This window comes from Aotus nancymaae, unplaced genomic scaffold, assembly GCF_030222135.1.
Source record: "Aotus nancymaae isolate 86718 unplaced genomic scaffold, 86718_ANA_hifiasm-v0.15.2.pri h1tg000011l, whole genome shotgun sequence".
NCBI lineage: Eukaryota > Metazoa > Chordata > Mammalia > Primates > Aotidae > Aotus > Aotus nancymaae.
In genome coordinates, this window is record NW_026988422.1 from 87,194,324 (window position 1) to 87,211,972 (window position 17,649).

General features: G+C 42.1%; 1 protein-coding gene across 1 annotated transcript in view; it reads left to right on the forward strand.

Annotated features, from left to right (window-relative positions):
- Nucleotides 1-17,649, forward strand: part of TDRD9 (tudor domain containing 9) — a 139,357-nt gene that overhangs the window by 60,005 nt on the left and 61,703 nt on the right. The window contains exons 8-10 of the mRNA XM_064374513.1: nt 9,510-9,613; nt 15,143-15,207; nt 17,587-17,641. Of these exons, the coding sequence (XP_064230583.1) occupies nt 9,510-9,613; nt 15,143-15,207; nt 17,587-17,641 (224 nt within the window). The remainder of the gene's footprint in view (nt 1-9,509; nt 9,614-15,142; nt 15,208-17,586; nt 17,642-17,649) is intronic.

The window sequence follows — 17,649 nt, forward strand, 5'->3', positions numbered from 1 at the left end:
TGTCTCTTTTTCTGCTGTCCTTTACTTGTCCACATTGAAACATAACCGAAGCACCTTTTGTGAATACCCGCCTTAGGTCTCAGGCTGCTCTCCAGCCTTTGCCGGCCTGTGGACTTGCACTTTCTCTACTTTTCTACCTCCCGCAGGCAATTCATTCATTGCAGGGTGGTGTCCCCTGTTCCCACTCAGACTGCATCTGCCAGGGTCCCTAGTGACCTCCTTGTTAGGAGAGCTCAGCCCTAAACTTACCTGGCCTCTCTGCAATATTTGGCACTGTTGGCCACTTTGATTTTCTTGAAACTCACCCTCTCCTTAGGTTCTGTGGTGCCCTCCGGGTTTTTCTGTTACCAACTCTGGCTGTTCCCTTTCAGTGTCCTTTGGAGAGTCCTTGTCATCTTTTATATTCAGCTTTTTAAAAAATTGTGAAAAGTATGCCTTTTTTTCCTATTTCTTTTTTATATAGTTGTGTTATGACAAATATTATTACTTAGATAAAGTAGAAAACTAAAATAAAGTTTAAATATTATGGCTGGGTGTGGTGGCTCATGCCTGTAGTCCCAGCACTTTGGGAGGCTGAGGCAGGTGGGTCACTTGAGGTCAGGAGTTTGAGACCAGCCCGGCCAACAAGGTTTCACTCCATCTCTACTAAAATTATAAAAATTAGCTGGGCATGGTCGTGGGTGCCCAAATCTCATCTTGAATTCCCATGCACTGTGGGAGGGACCCAGTGAGAGGTAATTGAATCGTGGGGGTAGGTCTTTCCTATGCTGTTCTCATGGTAGTGAATAAGTCTAATGAGATCTGATGGTTCTGTAAGGGGGAGTTGCACAAGCTCTCTCTTTGTCTACTGCCATCTATGTAAGACATGGCTTCCTCCTCCTCGCCTTCCAACATGATTGTGAGGTTTCCCCAGCCATGTGGAACTGTAAGCCCATTAAACCTCTTTCTTTTGTAAATTGCCCAGTCTTGGGTATATCTGAGCAGTATGAAAATGGACTAATTTAGTAAATTGGTATCAGTAGAGTAGGGCACTGGTGAAAAGATACCAAAAACAATGTGGAAGTGACTCACTTTGGAACTGAGTAACAAGGCAGAGGTTAGAACAGTTTGGAGGGCTTAGAAGGAGAAAGGAAAATGTGGGAAAGTTTGGAACTTCCTAGAGACTTGTTGAATGGCTTTGAACAAAATACTGATACTGATATGGAGAATAAAATCCAGGCTGAGGTGGTCTCAGATGGAGATGAGGAACTTGCTGGGAACTGGAGTAAAGGTCACTCTTATGTTTTAGCAAGAAGACTGGTGACATTTTGCCTTGTCCTAGAGATTTGTGGAACTTTGAACTTGAAAGAGATGATTTAGGGTATCTGGTGGAAGAAACTTCTAAGCAGCAAAGCATTCAAGAGGTGTCTTGGATGCTGTTAAAGGCATTCAATTTTAAAAGGGAAACAATAAAAGTTTGGAAAATTTGCAGCCTGTCAATGCAATAGAAAAGAAAATCCCATTTTCTCAGAAGTTCAAGTCAGCTGCAGAAATTTGCATAAGTAATGAGGAGCCAAATGTTAATCCTCAAGACAATGGGGAAAATGTGTCCAGGGCATGTCAGAGGTCTTCACAGCAGCCCCTGTACCCCCATCACAGACCTGGAGGCCTAGGAAGAAAAAGTGGTTTCGTGGTCCTTGCCCTGGGTTCCTGTGCTGTGTGCAGCCTAGGGAATTGGTGCCCTGTGTCCCACCTGCTCTAGCTGTGGCTGAAAGGGGCCAACATAGAGGTCATGCTGTGGCTTTAGAGGGTGCAAGCCTCAAGCCTTGGCAGCTTTCACATGTTGTTGAGCCTATAGGTGGACAGAAATCAAGAATTGGGGTTTGGGAACTTCCGCCTAGATTTAACAGGGTGTGTGGAAATACCTGGATGTCAGGGCAGAAGTTTGCTGCAAGGGCGGGGCTCTCATTGAGAACCTCTGCTAGGGCAGTGCAGAAGGGAAATGTGGGGTCGAAGCCTCCACATAGAGCCCCTGCTGGGGAACCACCTAATGGAGCTATGGGAAGAGGGCCGTTGTCATCCAGACCCCAGAATAGTAGGTCCACTGAAAGCTTGTACCATGCACCTGGAAAAGCCACAGCAACTCAATGCCAGCCCATGAAAGCAGCCGGGAGGGAGCCTGTACCTTGCAAAACCACAGGGGAGGAGCTGCCCAAGACCATGGGAACCCACCTCTTACATCAGCATGACCTGGATGTGAGACATGGAGTCAAAGAAGATAATTTTGGAGCTTTAAGATTGGACTGCCCTGCTGGATTTTGGACTTGCATATAGCCCCTTTATTTTGGCCAATTTCTCTCTCTTGGAAAGGCTGTATTTACTCAATGCCTGTACCCCCATTGTATCTAGGAAGTAACTAACTTGCTCTGAGACTGGGGGCTATGGACTTTTGAGTTAATGATGAAATGAGTTAAGACTTTGAGGGGACTGTTGGGAAGGCATGGTTGTGTTTTGAAATGTGAGGACATGAGATTTGGGAGGGGCCAGAGGCAGAATGTTATGATTTAGCTGTGTCCCCACCCAAATCTCATTTTGAATTCTCATGTGTTGTGGGAGGGACCCAGTGGGAAGTAATTGAATCTTGGGGGCAGGTCTCTTCTGTGCTTTCTTTCTTTTTTTTTTTTTTTTATTGCATTTTAGGTTTTGGGGTACATGTGAAAAACATGCAAGGTTGTTGCATAGGTGCATACGTGGCAGTGTGATTTGCTGCCTTCCTCCCCTTCACCCATATCTGGCATTTCTCCCCATGCTATCCCTCCCCAACTCCCCACCCCCCTGCTGTCCCCCCCCACTCCCCCATAACAGACCCCCGTGTATAGTGCTCCCCTCCCTGTGTCCATGTGTTCTCCTTGTTCAACACCCGCCTATGAGTGAGAACATGTGGTGTTTGATTTTGTGTTCTTGTGTCAGTTTGCTGAGAATGATGGTTACCAGGTTCATCCATGTCCCTACAAAGGACGCGAACTCCTCGTTTTTAATGGCTGCATAATATTCCATGGTGTATATGTGCCACATTTTTCCTGTCCAGTCTATCATCGATGGGCATTTGGGTTGGTTCCAGGTCTTTGCTATTGTAAACTGTGCTGCTATGAACATTCGTGTGCATGTGTCCTTATAGTAGAACGATTTATAATCCTTTGGATATATGCCCAGTAATGGGATTGCTGGGTCAAATGGAATTTCTATTTCTAGGTCCTTGAGGAATCGCCACACTGTTTTCCACAATGGTTGAACTAATTTACACTCCCACCAACAGTGTAAAAGTGTTCCTATTTCTCCACATCCTCTCCAGCATCTGTTGTCTCCAGATTTTTTAATGATTGCCATTCTAACTGGTGTGAGATGGTATCTCAATGTAGTTTTGATTTGCATTTCTCTAATGGCCAGTGATGATGAGCATTTTTTCATATGCTTGTTGGCCTCATGTATGTCTTCTTTTGTAAAGTATCTGTTCATATCCTTCACCCACTTTTGAATGGGCTTGTTTGTTTTTTTCTTGTAAATCTTTTTTAGCTCGTTGTAAATTCTGGATATCAGCCCTTTGTCAGATGGGTAGGCTGCAAAAATTTTTCCCATTCTGTTGGTTGCCGATTCACTCTATTGACTGTTTCTTTTGCTGTGCAGAAGCTGTGGAGTTTGATTAGGTCCCATTTGTCTATTTTGGCTTTTGTTGCCAATGCTTTTGGTGTTTTGGTCATGAAGTCCTTGCCTACGCCTATGTCCTGAATGGTTTTGCCTAGATTTCCTTCTAGTGATTTTATGGTGTTAGGTCTTATGTTTAAGTCTTTAATCCATCTGGAGTCAATTTTAGTGTAAGGTGTCAGGAAGGGGTCCAGTTTCTGCTTTCTGCATATGGCTAGCCAGTTTTCCCAACACCACTTATTGAACAGGGAATCCTTTCCCCATTACTTGTTTTTATCAGGTTTGTCAAAGATCGGGTGGTTGTAGATATGTTGTGTCGCCTCCGACGCCTCTGTTCTGTTCCATTGGTCTATATCTCTGTTTTGGTACCAGTACCATGCTGTTTTGATTACTGTAGCCTTGTAGTAGAGTTTGATGTCTGGTAGTGTGATGCCTCCCGCTTTGTTCTTTTTGCTTAGAATTGACTTGGCTATGCGGGCTCTCTTTTGGTTCCATATGAAGTTTAAGGTGGTTTTTTCCAGTTCTGTGAAGAAGGTCATTGGTAGCTTGATGGGGATAGCATTGAATCTGTATATTACTTTGGGCAGTATGGCCATTTTCACGATATTAATTCTTCCTAACCATGAACATGGAATGTTTCTCCATCTGTTTGTGTCCTCTCTTATTTCGTTGAGTAGTGGTTTGTAGTTCTCCTTGAAGAGGTCCTTTACATTCCTTGTTAGTTGTATTCCTAGGTATTTTATTCTCTTTGTAGCAATTGTGAATGGCAGTTCGTTCTTGATTTGGCTCTCTTTAAGTCTGTTATTGGTGTATAGGAATGCTTGTGATTTTTGCACATTGATTTTGTATCCTGAGACTTTGCTGAAGTTGCTTATCAGTTTCAGGAGATTTTGGGCTGAGATGATGGGGTCTTCTAGATATACAATCATGTCGTCTGCAAATAGAGACAATTTGACTTCCTCCTTTCCTAATTGAATACCCTTTATTTCTTTTTCTTGCCTGATTGCTCTGGCTAGAACTTCCAGTACTATATTGAATAGGAGTGGTGAGAGGGGGCATCCTTGTCTAGTGCCAGATTTCAAAGGGAATGCTTCCAGTTTTTGCCCGTTCAGTATGATATTGGCTGTTGGTTTGTCGTAAATAGCTTTTATTATTTTGAGATACGTTCCGTCGATACCTAGTTTATTGAGGGTTTTTAGCATAAAGGGCTGTTGAATTTTGTCGAAGGCCTTCTCTGCATCGATTGAGATAATCATGTGGTTTTTGTCTTTGGTTCTGTTTATGTGGTGAATTACATTTATAGACTTGCGTATATTGAACCAGCCTTGCATCCCCGGGATGAATCCTACTTGATCATGGTGGATAAGCTTTTTGATGTGCTGTTGTAATCGGCTTGCCAGTATTTTATTGAAGATTTTTGCATCTATGTTCATCATGGATATTGGCCTGTAGTTTTCTTTTCTTGTTGAGTCTCTGCCAGGTTTTGGTATTAGGATGATGTTGGTCTCATAAAATGATTTGGGAAGGATTCCCTCTTTTTGGATTATTTGGAATAGTTTCAGTAGGAATGGTATCAGTTCCTCTTTGTATGTCTGGTAGAATTCTGCTGTGAACCCATCTGGACCTGGGCTTTTTTTGGGTGGTAGGCTCTTAATTGCTGCCTCGACTTCAGCCCTTGTTATTGGTCTATTCAGGGTTTCGACTTCTTCCTGGTTTAGGCTTGGGAGGAGGCAGCTGTCCAGGAATTTATCCATTTCCTCCAGGTTTTCTAATTTGTGTGCATAGAGTTGTTTGTAATAATCTCTGATGATGGTTTGAATTTCTGTGGCATCTGTGGTGATATCCCGTTTGTCATTTTTTATTGCATCTATTTGATTGTTCTCTCTTTTCTTTTTTATTAGTCTGGCTAGTGGTCTGTCTATTTTGTTGATCTTTTCAAAAAACCAGCTCCTGGATTTATTGATTTTTTGAAGGGTTTTTCATGTCTCTATCTCCTTCAATTCTGCTTTGATCTTAGTTATTTCTTGTCTTCTGCTAGGTTTTGAGTTTTTTTGATCTTGCTCCTCTAGCTCTTTCAATTTTGATGATAGGGTGTCAATTTTAGATCTCTCCTTTCTTCTCATGTGGACACTTATTGCTATATATTTTCCTCTACAGACTGCTTTAAATGTGTCCCAGAGATTCTGGTATGTGGTGTCTTCATTCTCGTTGGTTTCGAAGAACGTCTTTATTTCTGCCTTCATTTCATTGTTTATCCAGTCAACATTCAGGAGAAAGTTGTTCATTTTCCATGAGGCTGTGCGGTTCTGGGTTGGTTTCTGAATTCTGAGTTCTAACTTGATTGCACTGTGGTCTGAGAGACTTTGTTATGGTTTCCATTCTTTTGCATTTGCTGAGGAGTGATTTACTTCCAATTATGTGGTCAATTTTAGAGTAGGTGTGATGTGGTGCTGAGAAGAATGTATATTCTGTGGATTTGGGGTGGAGAGTTCTGTAAATGTCTATTAGGTTTGCTTGTTCCAGGTCTGAGTTCAAGTCCTGGATATCCTTGTTAATTTTCTGTCTCGTTGATCTGTCTAATATTGACAATGGTATGTTGAAGTCTCCCACTATTATTGTGTGGGAATCTAAGTCTCTTTGTAAGTCTTTAAGAACTTGCCTTATGTATCTGGGTGCTCCTGTATTAGGTGCATATATATTTAGGATCGTTAGCTCTTCTTGCTGCATTGATCCTTTTACCATTACGTAATGTCCTTCTTTGTCTCTTTTGATCTTTGTTGCTTTAAAGTCTATTTTATCAGAGATGAGAATTGCAACTCCTGCTTTTTTTTGCTCTCCATTTGCTTGGTAAATCTTCCTCCATCCCTTTATTTTAAGCCTTTGTGTATCCTTGCATGCGAGATGGGTTTCCTGGATACAGCACACTGATGGGTTTTGGCTTTTTATCCAATTTGCCAGTCTGTGTCTTTTGATTGGGGCATTTAGTCCGTTTACATTTAGGGTTAATATTGTTATGTGTGAATTCGATCCTGTCATTTTGGTGCTAGGTGGCTGTTTTGCCCTTTGGTTGATGCAGATTCTTCATTGTGTTGATGCTCTTTACCATTTCGTGTGTTTTTGGAGTGGCTGGTACTGGTTGTTCTTTTCTATGTGTAGTGCCTCCTTCAGGAGCTCTTGTAGAGCTGGTCTGGTGGTGATGAACTCTCTGAGTTCTTGCTTGTTCACAAAGGATTTTATTTTTCCTTCACTTATGAAGCTTAGTTTGGCTGGATACGAAATTCTGGGTTGAAAGTTCTTTTCCTTAAGGATGTTGAATATCGGCCCCCACTCTCTTCTGGCCTGTAGGGTTTCTGCTGAGAGATCTGCAGTGAGTCTGATGGGCTTCCCTTTGTGGGTAACCCGACCTTTCTCTCTGGCTGCCCTTAGTATTTTCTCCTTCATTTCAACCCTGGTGAATCTGATGATTATGTGTCTTGGGGTTGCTCTTCTAGAGGAGTATCTTTGTGGTGTTCTCTGTATTTCCTGGACTTGAATCTTGGCCTGCCTTGTTAGATTGGGGAAGTTTTCCTGGATAATATCCTGAAGAGTATTTTCCAGCTTGGATGCATTCTCTTCGTCACATTCAGGTACACCTATCAAACGTAGATTAGGTCTTTTCACATAGTCCCATATTTCTTGTTGACTTTGTTCATTCCTTTTTACCCTGTTTTCTCTAATCTTGCCTTCTCGTTTTATTTCATTGAGTTGATCTTCGACCTCTGATATCCTTTCTTCTGCTTGGTCAATTCGGCTGTTGAAACTTGTGCATGCTTCACGAAGTTCTCATGTTGTGTTTTTCAGCTCCATCAATTCGCTCATATTCCTCTCTAAGTTGTCCATTCTTGTTAGCATTTCGTCAAGTCTTTTTTCAAGGTTCTTAGTTTCTTTGCATTGGGTTAGAACATGTTCTTTTAGCTCACGGAAGTTTCTTATTATCCACTTTCTGAAAGCTGATTCTGTCATTTCATCACACTCATTCTCCGTCCAGTCTTGTTCCCTTGCTGGTGAGGAGTTGTGATCCCTTGTAGGAGGAGAAGTGTTCTGGTTTTGGGTGTTTTCATCCTTTTTGCGCTGGTTTCTTCCCATCTTTGTGGATTTATCCACCTGTTGACTTTGTAGTTGTTGTCTCTCTGATTTTGGTAATTTTAAGTCTGCTGTGGCAGAACTCATAAACCCCCTGCTCTTCCCCCCAGGTGTTCTGTCCCAGGGAGTTACGGTTTTATGATGTTCCCCTGTGCGGTTGCTGTTTTCCCTGCCCACAAGGTGGCAGCCTAGTCACACTCAGGTTGCAGAGGCTTCGCTAAGCTGCTGTGGGCTCCACCCAGCTTCCGTGTGAACTTCTGGGTGTAGTTAGAACTGCTTCCGCTATGTTGGCCGGCCCCTGTAGTGACGGAGTCTCTGTAGTGGCGGGTTGCCTTGGTAGATTGCCCTGGGAACAGCAGGGTGCCTATGGAGAACGCCCCTCCTCCACAGAGCTGGACCGTCCCGGTTTCAGTTGTGTTTCAGGTCTTCTTGCTGGGTAAGAGGGGACACTGTCTCATCTGATCTGCCTCCGGAGCCGCTGCGTTGGCTAAAGCCGCGGCTCTGAGATTCGTGGCGCTGGCCTGGCTCCCCGTTTCAGCTCCCCTTGCTGGCTTATAGGGGACTCAGACTCTCTCACTCTGTACAGTGAGCCGTTGCCTCAGGGTGCCGGCCCAGCGGCTGCGCCGTTCAAGCCAGCGGCGCCAGCGGCGCTGGCGACCCATGTGGCTTCTCTGCGTGTGAATCTCCTGGTCTGTGGGCAGTAAAAATCAGTCTGGAAATACGGCGTCCACTCACCCTCTGTGCTTTCTCTCGGAGCTGCATTCCCGAGTTCCTCCTAAGCGGCCATCTTGGATCTCTCCTCTTCTGTGCTTTCTTATGATGGTAAGTCTCATGAAATCCGATGGTTCTGTAAGGGAGAGTTTCCCTGCACAAGCTCTCTCTGTGCCTGTTGTCATCCATGTAAGATGTGACTTGTTCCTCCTTGCCTTCCACCATGATTGTGAGAGTTTCCCCAGCGACATGGATCTGTAAGTCCATTAAATCTGTTTCTTTTGTAAATTGCCTAGTCTTGGTTATGTCTTTATCAGCAGTGTGAAGATGGACTAATGCACAGCCTGACTTGGGGAGTTTGCCACTTGTGCTTGGTGCTCAGTGTTTGGTAGCAGTGCCTGAGGGGCAAATTTACATGATCTGGTCTTGGGACCTTTGCTTTAATAGACAATTAAAAGTAGTCAGGGAACCTTAAACCTTGGCAGATGGATACTTGATCATGTGGTTATGTCATCACCAGACATTGGTAGGTATGGATGTGATGTTATGGTTTTCTGGTACTTTTGATATTCAAGGTTACTTTTCACACATGAAGTCTTAGGGAAATCTTAGGGCTCTTCAAGGTAGGGGTTTGACAGAGGGAAGGGCACTGGCTTTGAGATTGGGAACTCCTCCTGGGTTCTATAGACATTTGGTGTGACTTAATCGATGTTTTCAAAATAAACATCCTGCCAGACATGCTGCCTGTTCATGTCTGGGCCCTTGCTCTGGTGACTGGGGGAGGAGGTTGATAAATATGGTACTCTGTGTGTCTGCTGTCCTGAGCAGTGCTTGGCACACGACACGTGTTCAGACATTACTGCCAATAAAAATCAGGAACTTTTATTTGGAGAATTTGTTACAGTATTGTACTAACAGAGCCACTCCCATTCAACCCCAGTTTTCTTCTGTAATCCTATTTTGGTATTGTGACTTTTTACTTTTACTGTTTTTAGCTCTCTCATCATCTCCTGGAGGAACCCGTGATAACTAAGGATATATATGAGGTTGCTATCTCTCTCATTCAGATGTTTGATGACTTGGATATGAAGGAGAGTGGGTAAGAGACACTTCAGTTGGTAACGCACTTTAAATGTATATGTGATTTTAAAAAATTACTCATTTGGAAACTTCTTAGTGTTTTTGTAAGAAGGTGTAACTATAGGTATGTTTTCAGTAGTTACTGTATATACTTTTAAATCAAGTTAGTATTTGGAATTTTTTAATTGGATATTTCTATTTTAAATAGTCAAAGCCATGCTGAGTGCAGTTTTAGAACTGATAGTTTTAAAAGCTAGGATTTATAGGCTGAAGATAGTTTTTCCAGATATATAGGAGTCTAATTCATAATGCTGGGGTAAAACTGAAAACTTTAAGTCCTACATTAGTAGAAACCGTTGAAACGCTTTACTTGTGTTTGTTTTCATTTACAATTGAAATGCTAGTATTTACTATCAAAAGACATATTCTTGACCCTAAGCAATCTCCTTCTGTAATCTAGCTGTTTATTCATTAAGCTAGTTCTTTGAAAACTGGAACATTTTCCCTGAGAAACAGTTTAAGGTTATAAGTAGTGGGTAGAGTCTATAATTTTAAAAATATCAGCTGGACGCAATGGCTCATGCCTATAATCCCAGCACTTTGGGAGGCCGAGGTGGGCAGATTACCAGGTCAGGAGATCAAGACCATCCTGGCCAACATGGTAAAACCCTGTCTCTACTAAAATACCAAAAATTAGCTGGTCATGGTGTTGTGCACCTGGAGTCTCAGCTACTTGGGAGGCTGAGGCAGGGGAATCACTTGAACCTGGGAAGCAGAGGTTCCAGTAACCCGAGATCACACCACTGTGCTTCAACCTGGAGACAGAGCAAGACTCCCATCTCAAAACAAAAAAATCATATACCATATGATTTAGCCTTTACAGTACTAATTTCACTACATCTGTCTCCATAGTTTTGCCTTTTCCAGGATGGTATGTAGTTGGAATTATACAGTATGTATCCTTTACATGTTGGCTTCTTCTACTTAGTAATGTGTATTTAGCTTCCTTTATGTCTTCTTGTGACTTAGATAGCTCTTTTCTTTTTAGTGCTAAATTCCATTGTCTGGATATACCACAGTTTATTCATTCACCTTCCATATTTTCTGCTAAGTTCTGCTTTAACTATGTCCCATGAGTTCTGCTATGTTGTGTCTTCATTGTCATTCATCTCAAAGTATTTTCTAATTTCTATTTTGATTTTTTTCTTTGGCCTGTTGGTTTTTTAGCAGTGTGTTTAATTTGCACGTATTTGTGAATTTCCCCCAATTTTTCCTGTTACACATTTTGAATTTCATTCTATTGTATTTGGAGAACATATTTTATATGATTTCTGTTTTTTAAAATTTATCAAGCTTTGTTGTATGCCTAGCACGTAGACTGTCCTGGAGAATATTCCATATGCACTTGAGAATAATGTCATTCTGTTGTTGTTGGATGGAGTGTCTATAGATGTATTTTTGGTTTAGTTGACTTACAGTGTTGGTCAGGTCTTCTGCTTCCTTTTGCTCTTCTGCCTGGTTGCTCTGTATGTTGTTGAAATGAGGTATTGATGTCCTCAACAGTTATTACTGAATTGCCTATTTCTTCAGTCTTTTCTGTCAGTTTTTGCTTTATGTATTTTGGTTCTCTGCTGTTAGGTGCATATATGTTCATACCTGTTATATCTTCCTGACTGATTCATCCTTTTATCATTGTAAAATGCCCCTCATCTTTTATGACAGTTAATTTGAAGACATATTTTGTGTATTAGAATAGCCATTCCACTTCTCTGTAGTTGCTGTTTGTGTGACATATATTTTTTCATTCTTTTACTTTCAGCCTACTTGGTGTCTTTGCATCTGAAGCATATCTCCTGTAGACAACATATTCTGAGTGGGATCTTTTCTTCCCCCTCAGATGGAGTCTCGCTCTGTCACCCATACTGGAGTGCAGTGGCACGATCTTGGCTCACTGCAGCCTTTACCTCCTGGGTTCAAGTGATTCTCCTGCCTCAGCCTCCTGAGTATCTGGGACTACAGGCGTGTGCCACTACTACCACCTAATTTTTGTATTTTTAGTAGAGACAGGGTTTCACCATGTTGGCCAGGATGGTCTTAATCTCTTGATCTCTTGACCTCGTGAAAGTGCTGGGGATTACACGTGTGAACCACTGTGCCTGGCCATATTTTTTAAAATTAGTCTAACAATCTCTGCCTTTTGATTGGATTGTTTAATCCATTGACATTTAATTTTGTCATTGATATAGTAGAATTTTTTTGGCCATTTTGCTTTTCGCTTTCTGTATATCTCATGGTTCTTTTGTTCCTCTGTTTCTCTTTTACTGTTTTCTTTTGAATTTAATACATATTTTGCAATGTAGCATTTTACTTTTTTTTTTTGAGGCAAGGTCTCACTGTGTTGAGCAGGCTGGAGTGCAGTGGTGTGATCATGGCTCACTGCAGCCTCAACCTTCTGGACTCAGTTGATTCTCCAACCTCAGCCTTGTGAGTAGCTGGGACTACAGGCGTGTGTCACCATGCCCTGCTAATTTTTGTTTACAGTTTCTTTTTAAATCACCTAAGGAGAAGGTAGGAGGCAAAATATGTATTTACAGTATCCTTTGTCATTACCTAATTACCTTTACCAGTTGTCTTTCTTTGTTCATGTGGATTTGAAATACTCTCTGGGGTCAGCTGTTTTCAGCACAAAAAACGTCCATCAGTATTTTTAGTAAGGTGGGTCTGCTGCCAAGAAATGCTCTCATTTTTTTGTTTAACTAGGACAGTCTTTATTTAGTCTTCATTGTTGAGAGTTTTACTGAATATAGGAATCTTTTTTTTTTGAGATGGAGTTTCGCTCTTGTTACCCAGGCTGGAGTACAATGGCGCGATCTCGGCTCACCGCAACCTCCGCCTCCTGGGTTCAGGCAATTCTCCTGCCTCAGCCTCCCGAGTAGCTGGGATTACAGGCACGCGCCACCATCCCCAGCTAATTTTTTGTATTTTTAGTAGAGACGGGATTTCACCATGTTGACCAGGATGGTCTTATCTCTTGACCTCGTGATCCACCCGCCTCGGCCTCCCAAAGTGCTGGGATTACAGGCCTGAGCCACCGCGCCCGGCGAATATAGGAATCTTGATTGACAGTTGTTTTTCTTTGAGCACTTTGAATGTGTCATCCCACTGCTTTCTGACTTCCATTGTTTCTGCTGATAATTCAGCTGTTAATCTTATTGGGGTTTTCTTTGTATGTGGCATGTCATTTTTCTCTTGCTGCTTTCAAGATTTTACCTTGTCTTTGAATTTCATTATTTATGGCATTTATGACTTCCTGTGGGACTGGCACAATAACTGAGCCTTTAATAGGCATTTTCGTCATTCTTTTAAGCCAGCTGCTTTTGGGTGCATGGTAATACCACTGAATTTCATGAGTCCATTGACCACTAAACTGTGGCAGGAGGCCATGCTGTGCAGGAAACAATGGAAGCAAGAAAGGCATCTGTTGGTCCATGGATGGGGGTATGACAGAAGCTTTAGGTGCAGAGAAGGCAGATCTGAATCCAGAATAGCATCTGTATCTATTTACATGAGGGTGAATCAGTATCTCCTTCATGTTGGAATCAACCTGTCATCAGCTGGTTGGGCTGGTCCCCCAGGGAATGTGCCATATTTGGGACTGGGCACTGGTCCTTCCTGTTGTGTGGTTGGCACTCAGCAGTGGTAGCAGCCAGATGAGCCTCATCTCTGGAAAGTGTTGAGTTTGTATGCAAGCCTTCATTCCTGCTACCTGGCTACTCTGCATCGTCCAACCCTAGGGGGACTGGAGGAGGAGGCTGGCCCATGTCCACAGGCAGGGCCTCCTGCCCATCTGGTGACTGAAAGACTCCTCTACTGTGACTGCCTTGTGGGCATTTATTGATACCTCTACATCAGATCTCCTTATTATCAATCTTGTCATTTCCACATCCGTGACCAGCTGACCAAGCTGTTAGCCTCTGTCTGTTGATTGGGGTGAACCCAATCTCATGGACATGTGTCCTTCCACAAGAAGTGGTACCACCAGATGGACTGCCTGATCTCTGCTCACTGGGAGAGCTCCCTTCCCCGCTCACTATGTGTGAGCCTCTCCTCTGGGTGGGGCTGTGATGCAGTGGGTGTTCACCCCTGGCTATTGCCAGCATCCCATGCAGGCCCATCTACAAAGCAGGCCTGTGTTTTTTATGGTGGTGGTTGCCACCTCAGGCCATAGGTGTGGCTCACTGTTGAGATTCATTCGGGGTAGCTGGCAAAATATTAGCAAAATATTAGGGAAAGTTATACATTAGTCTCAAACCTTTTGGAAGGCCGAAAGGTTTTATTGGACAGGTTGAGGGCAGCTGGTCCATTATGTTAGGAAAAAGATAGGGACGAGGTGGTGACCCTGATGTAATACCCATCATAGCACGCCAAACGTCTGCAGGTGGTAATAAACATCTCAGATGAGCACAGAGTTTACAGGAGTAAACAAAGGGAGGTGGGATAAATAGATTTAAACTGGGAAAGCCTTTTATCATCCGTATCTTTTCTCTAACATAACAGATCGGCTGCCTTTAACCTGTCCCAATAAAACCTTTCTGCCTTCCAAAAGGTTTGAGACTAATCTATAATTTCCCTAATATTTTGCTAACATTTTGCCAGCCACCCTGAGTAAATCTCAACAGCTCACAGGGAGAGATGGATGAGCAGCAGGAGCAGTGACCATGGACGCTGGTTTACCCCTCACACCCCTTTCTCCTTTGTAGTGACTGTTCCCAGGCATTGCCTGAATTGACACTGCATGGCTTTTCCATGGCTACCTCCTCAGCTCCCATTGCTTCTCCAGAGAGATCTCTCCCAGCCAACCCTACTGAGAGCACTCCACACACATACCCTCCCTTAGCACTGCTTATCGTGTTTCCCGTGTGTTTCTTTTAGGTCTTACTGCTAAACTGAAGGTGCCTTGCCTGTTTCTTGTTTCTTGTCTGTCTCTCCAGTTAGAATGTAAGCTCCAAAGAGCAGGGAGCTTGTCTGTCTTGTTACTGCTGTATCCTGACTGCACAGAGAAGGGCCTGGCATGTAGGAAGGGCTCACAGGTTTATGAAGGAGTGAAAGTTCTAAATTCACACAAAAGTAAATATATTGACAGTGGCAGGGAGGCGAGTAGATGATTTGAGATTTTGGTCTGTACAAATTCTTTCTAATAGTAGTTTAGACTCCTGAAAGTTTAACTTTTGCTTGTAGTTATTTTAAATGATTTTTACTTTGAAGTTCTGGATTACAATAACTAAATTTCAAGGAAAACTTCTGCAGATGGTAAGTTTTGATAGGAGAAAATAATGAATCAAAAGGCTTAAGGTCCCCTGAATGACCATGGGGCCTTGGATGTTTCTCATCTCTTTAGGCTTCTATGTTTTCTTAGGCAAAATGAAGAGCATTACTTTGGATGACTGTACGAGCCCTTCAGGATTAAAAGCTTGTAATATTAAGATTGTAGAGAAGCAGTAGCTGCTATAGCCTTTGTTAATATTTGTGCACATTACATTTTTAACAGGAAGAAGGCCTGGGCAGTTGCCCAGTTTGTGTCGGAGCGAAGCAGCGTGTTGGTGTTTTTGCCAGGTAAGAGTGTCATAATTTTGTGACTTGGAATCATAATACTCTGGAGAGAGGCTAAGTTTGTGCCTAATGCAGATTATGAAAATGCTATTCTCCACAGGGCTTTATTCTTTTTACACTTTGAACATGTGAACAAATGTAACTTTCAGTTTGGCTTTTTATTATAACCCTTGTATTTCTAAAAATATTTCTTATTAATAATTAAGAGTTCAAAATTTTGTCGTCGTTGTTGTTTTTTAAGACAGTCTCTCTCTGTTGCCCCGGCTAGAGTACAGTGACGCAATCTCGGCTCACTGCAACCTCCGCCTTGTGGATTCAAGCGATTCTTCTACCTCAGCCTCCCGAATAGCTGGGATTACAGGCAGGCACCACCATGCCCAGCCAAAGTTCATCTTTTTGAAGGCAGTCTTGCCACCTTCAAAATTTCCAGTAAAATATTTGGCTTTGTTAAATTTACATTTTGCATACATGGTTATAAATATGAGGTGACTCATCAGTTTGCCTTGAAAACTTACTTAGTAATAGTAAAACATACCGTTAATACCATGAGAATCATTAGAGTCATCCTTGAGTTGCTTCCTCAGTGTTTGAGAAAACAGGCTTTTAAAATACCTTTCTGAAAAGATGAATTTATGTTGAATTGTACTTTTTCAAAATTACTTGATTTTTTAATCAAGTGGTATAGCTTGATGAAACATTATAACAATAATTCAGATATTTCTGTTGTAATACATAGAGCATGAGCGGATTTGTTCTTACAGTAATAGAGAATGAAAAACATGCAATGAAAATCGCTTATTTAATTTTGGAATGCAACGTGAGTTTCAGACTTTTGTCATGTTTTGCTTAGGCAACAAGGATTTGTTCACATGCAGGGAGCAGCTGTTAGCTGACAGTGGGGTGGTGTTATATTTGCCCTGGAAAATGTTTATCAAATGACTACTGTAGTCGATAATATTGTAGTAAGAGGGAAAAAAATCACCAAAGTAGAGCCATGTTGATACTAGCTTAAGATTACCTAACATGAGACAAATACTTTTTATTATTTTTATTTATTTATTTTTAGAAAGCGTCTTGCTCCGTTGCCCAGGCTGGAGTATAGTGGTGTGACCCTGACTCCCTGTAGCCTTTACCTCCTGGGGTGAAGTGATAGTTCCACCTCAGCCTCTCAAGTATCTGGGACTGTGGACGTGCACCCTTATGTGTGGCCAATTTTTTTTTTTTTTTTTTTTTGGTATTTTTTTGTAGAGACAGGGTTTCACTATGTTGCCAAGGCTATGTTGTCAGGCTCAAGTGATCGACCTGCCTCGGCCTCCCAAAGTGTTGGGATTACAGGCGTGAGCCACTGCTCCTGGCTGATAAATAAGTTTTTACCTGCTAAACATTGGCTGAAGAAAATATTTATAAGTGATATTTTACATTTAGGACTGCTGTCTTTTTAATATGTTCATGTGAATTCAAGTTTGATACATGTTTATGTGTTAACTGATCTCTTATGAACAGTTCTGTATTAGTTTTCTAGGGCTGCTGCAACGAAGTGGCATAAAAGAAGTCATTTATTCTCTTCCTGGTTTGGAGGCTAAGTGTTCAAAATCAAGTTGTCAGAAGGGCCATGCTCTTTCTGAGCCTCTTTCTCCTTCCAGCTCCTAGTAGTGGCCGTCAGTCCCTGGTGCTCCCTGACCTGTGGCTGCATCACTCCTGTCCCTGTGGTCACACGGCATTCCCTGTGTGTCTGCGCCTCTTCCCTTCTTGTATGGACACCAGTCGTTTTGGATGAAGGGCCCACCCTGTGGCCTTCATCTTAATATAACTTCATCTTAACTAATTACATCTGCAATGACTCTATCGAAATAACTCCACATTCCAGATTACTGAGGTTAGGACTTCAATACGTCTTTTTAGGGGACACAGTTCAACCCATAACAGACTCAGATTTGAGAATCAGGGTGAGGCAAAAGCACATGCTAGCCTAGCTTTCAGCAGACAGGCGGAGGCCTGTTAGAAATGGTTTAGCACATCCTCATGACCAAGACTTTAAAAATGATATTTTTTGATTGTAAAGATTTTGCATGCTTATTATAGAAAATTTGTAAAATCTGGGGGGAAAAATATAAAAATTATCATACAGCCAACACCCACAGGGAATCACTACTGTGTAAAGGAAAACTGGAAAAATATGGTTTTTCCCCATATTTTTGAGTTACTACTAATCAATGTCACTGTGTACTTTTACTTGTATTTCTGGCATATTTAGGCAAAGAGGATAAAAAAGTCAAACTGGTAGGGCCTTCTTTGAAAGATATACCATTTCAATTTAAAGGTTGATGTCTAGCAGTAAATACAAACGTGTTTATTTCCCTCTTCTACTTTTTCCTTCCCCAGGTCTGGCTGAAATAAACTATATGCATGAACTTCTCACCAACCTGGTTCATAAAAGGTATGTTG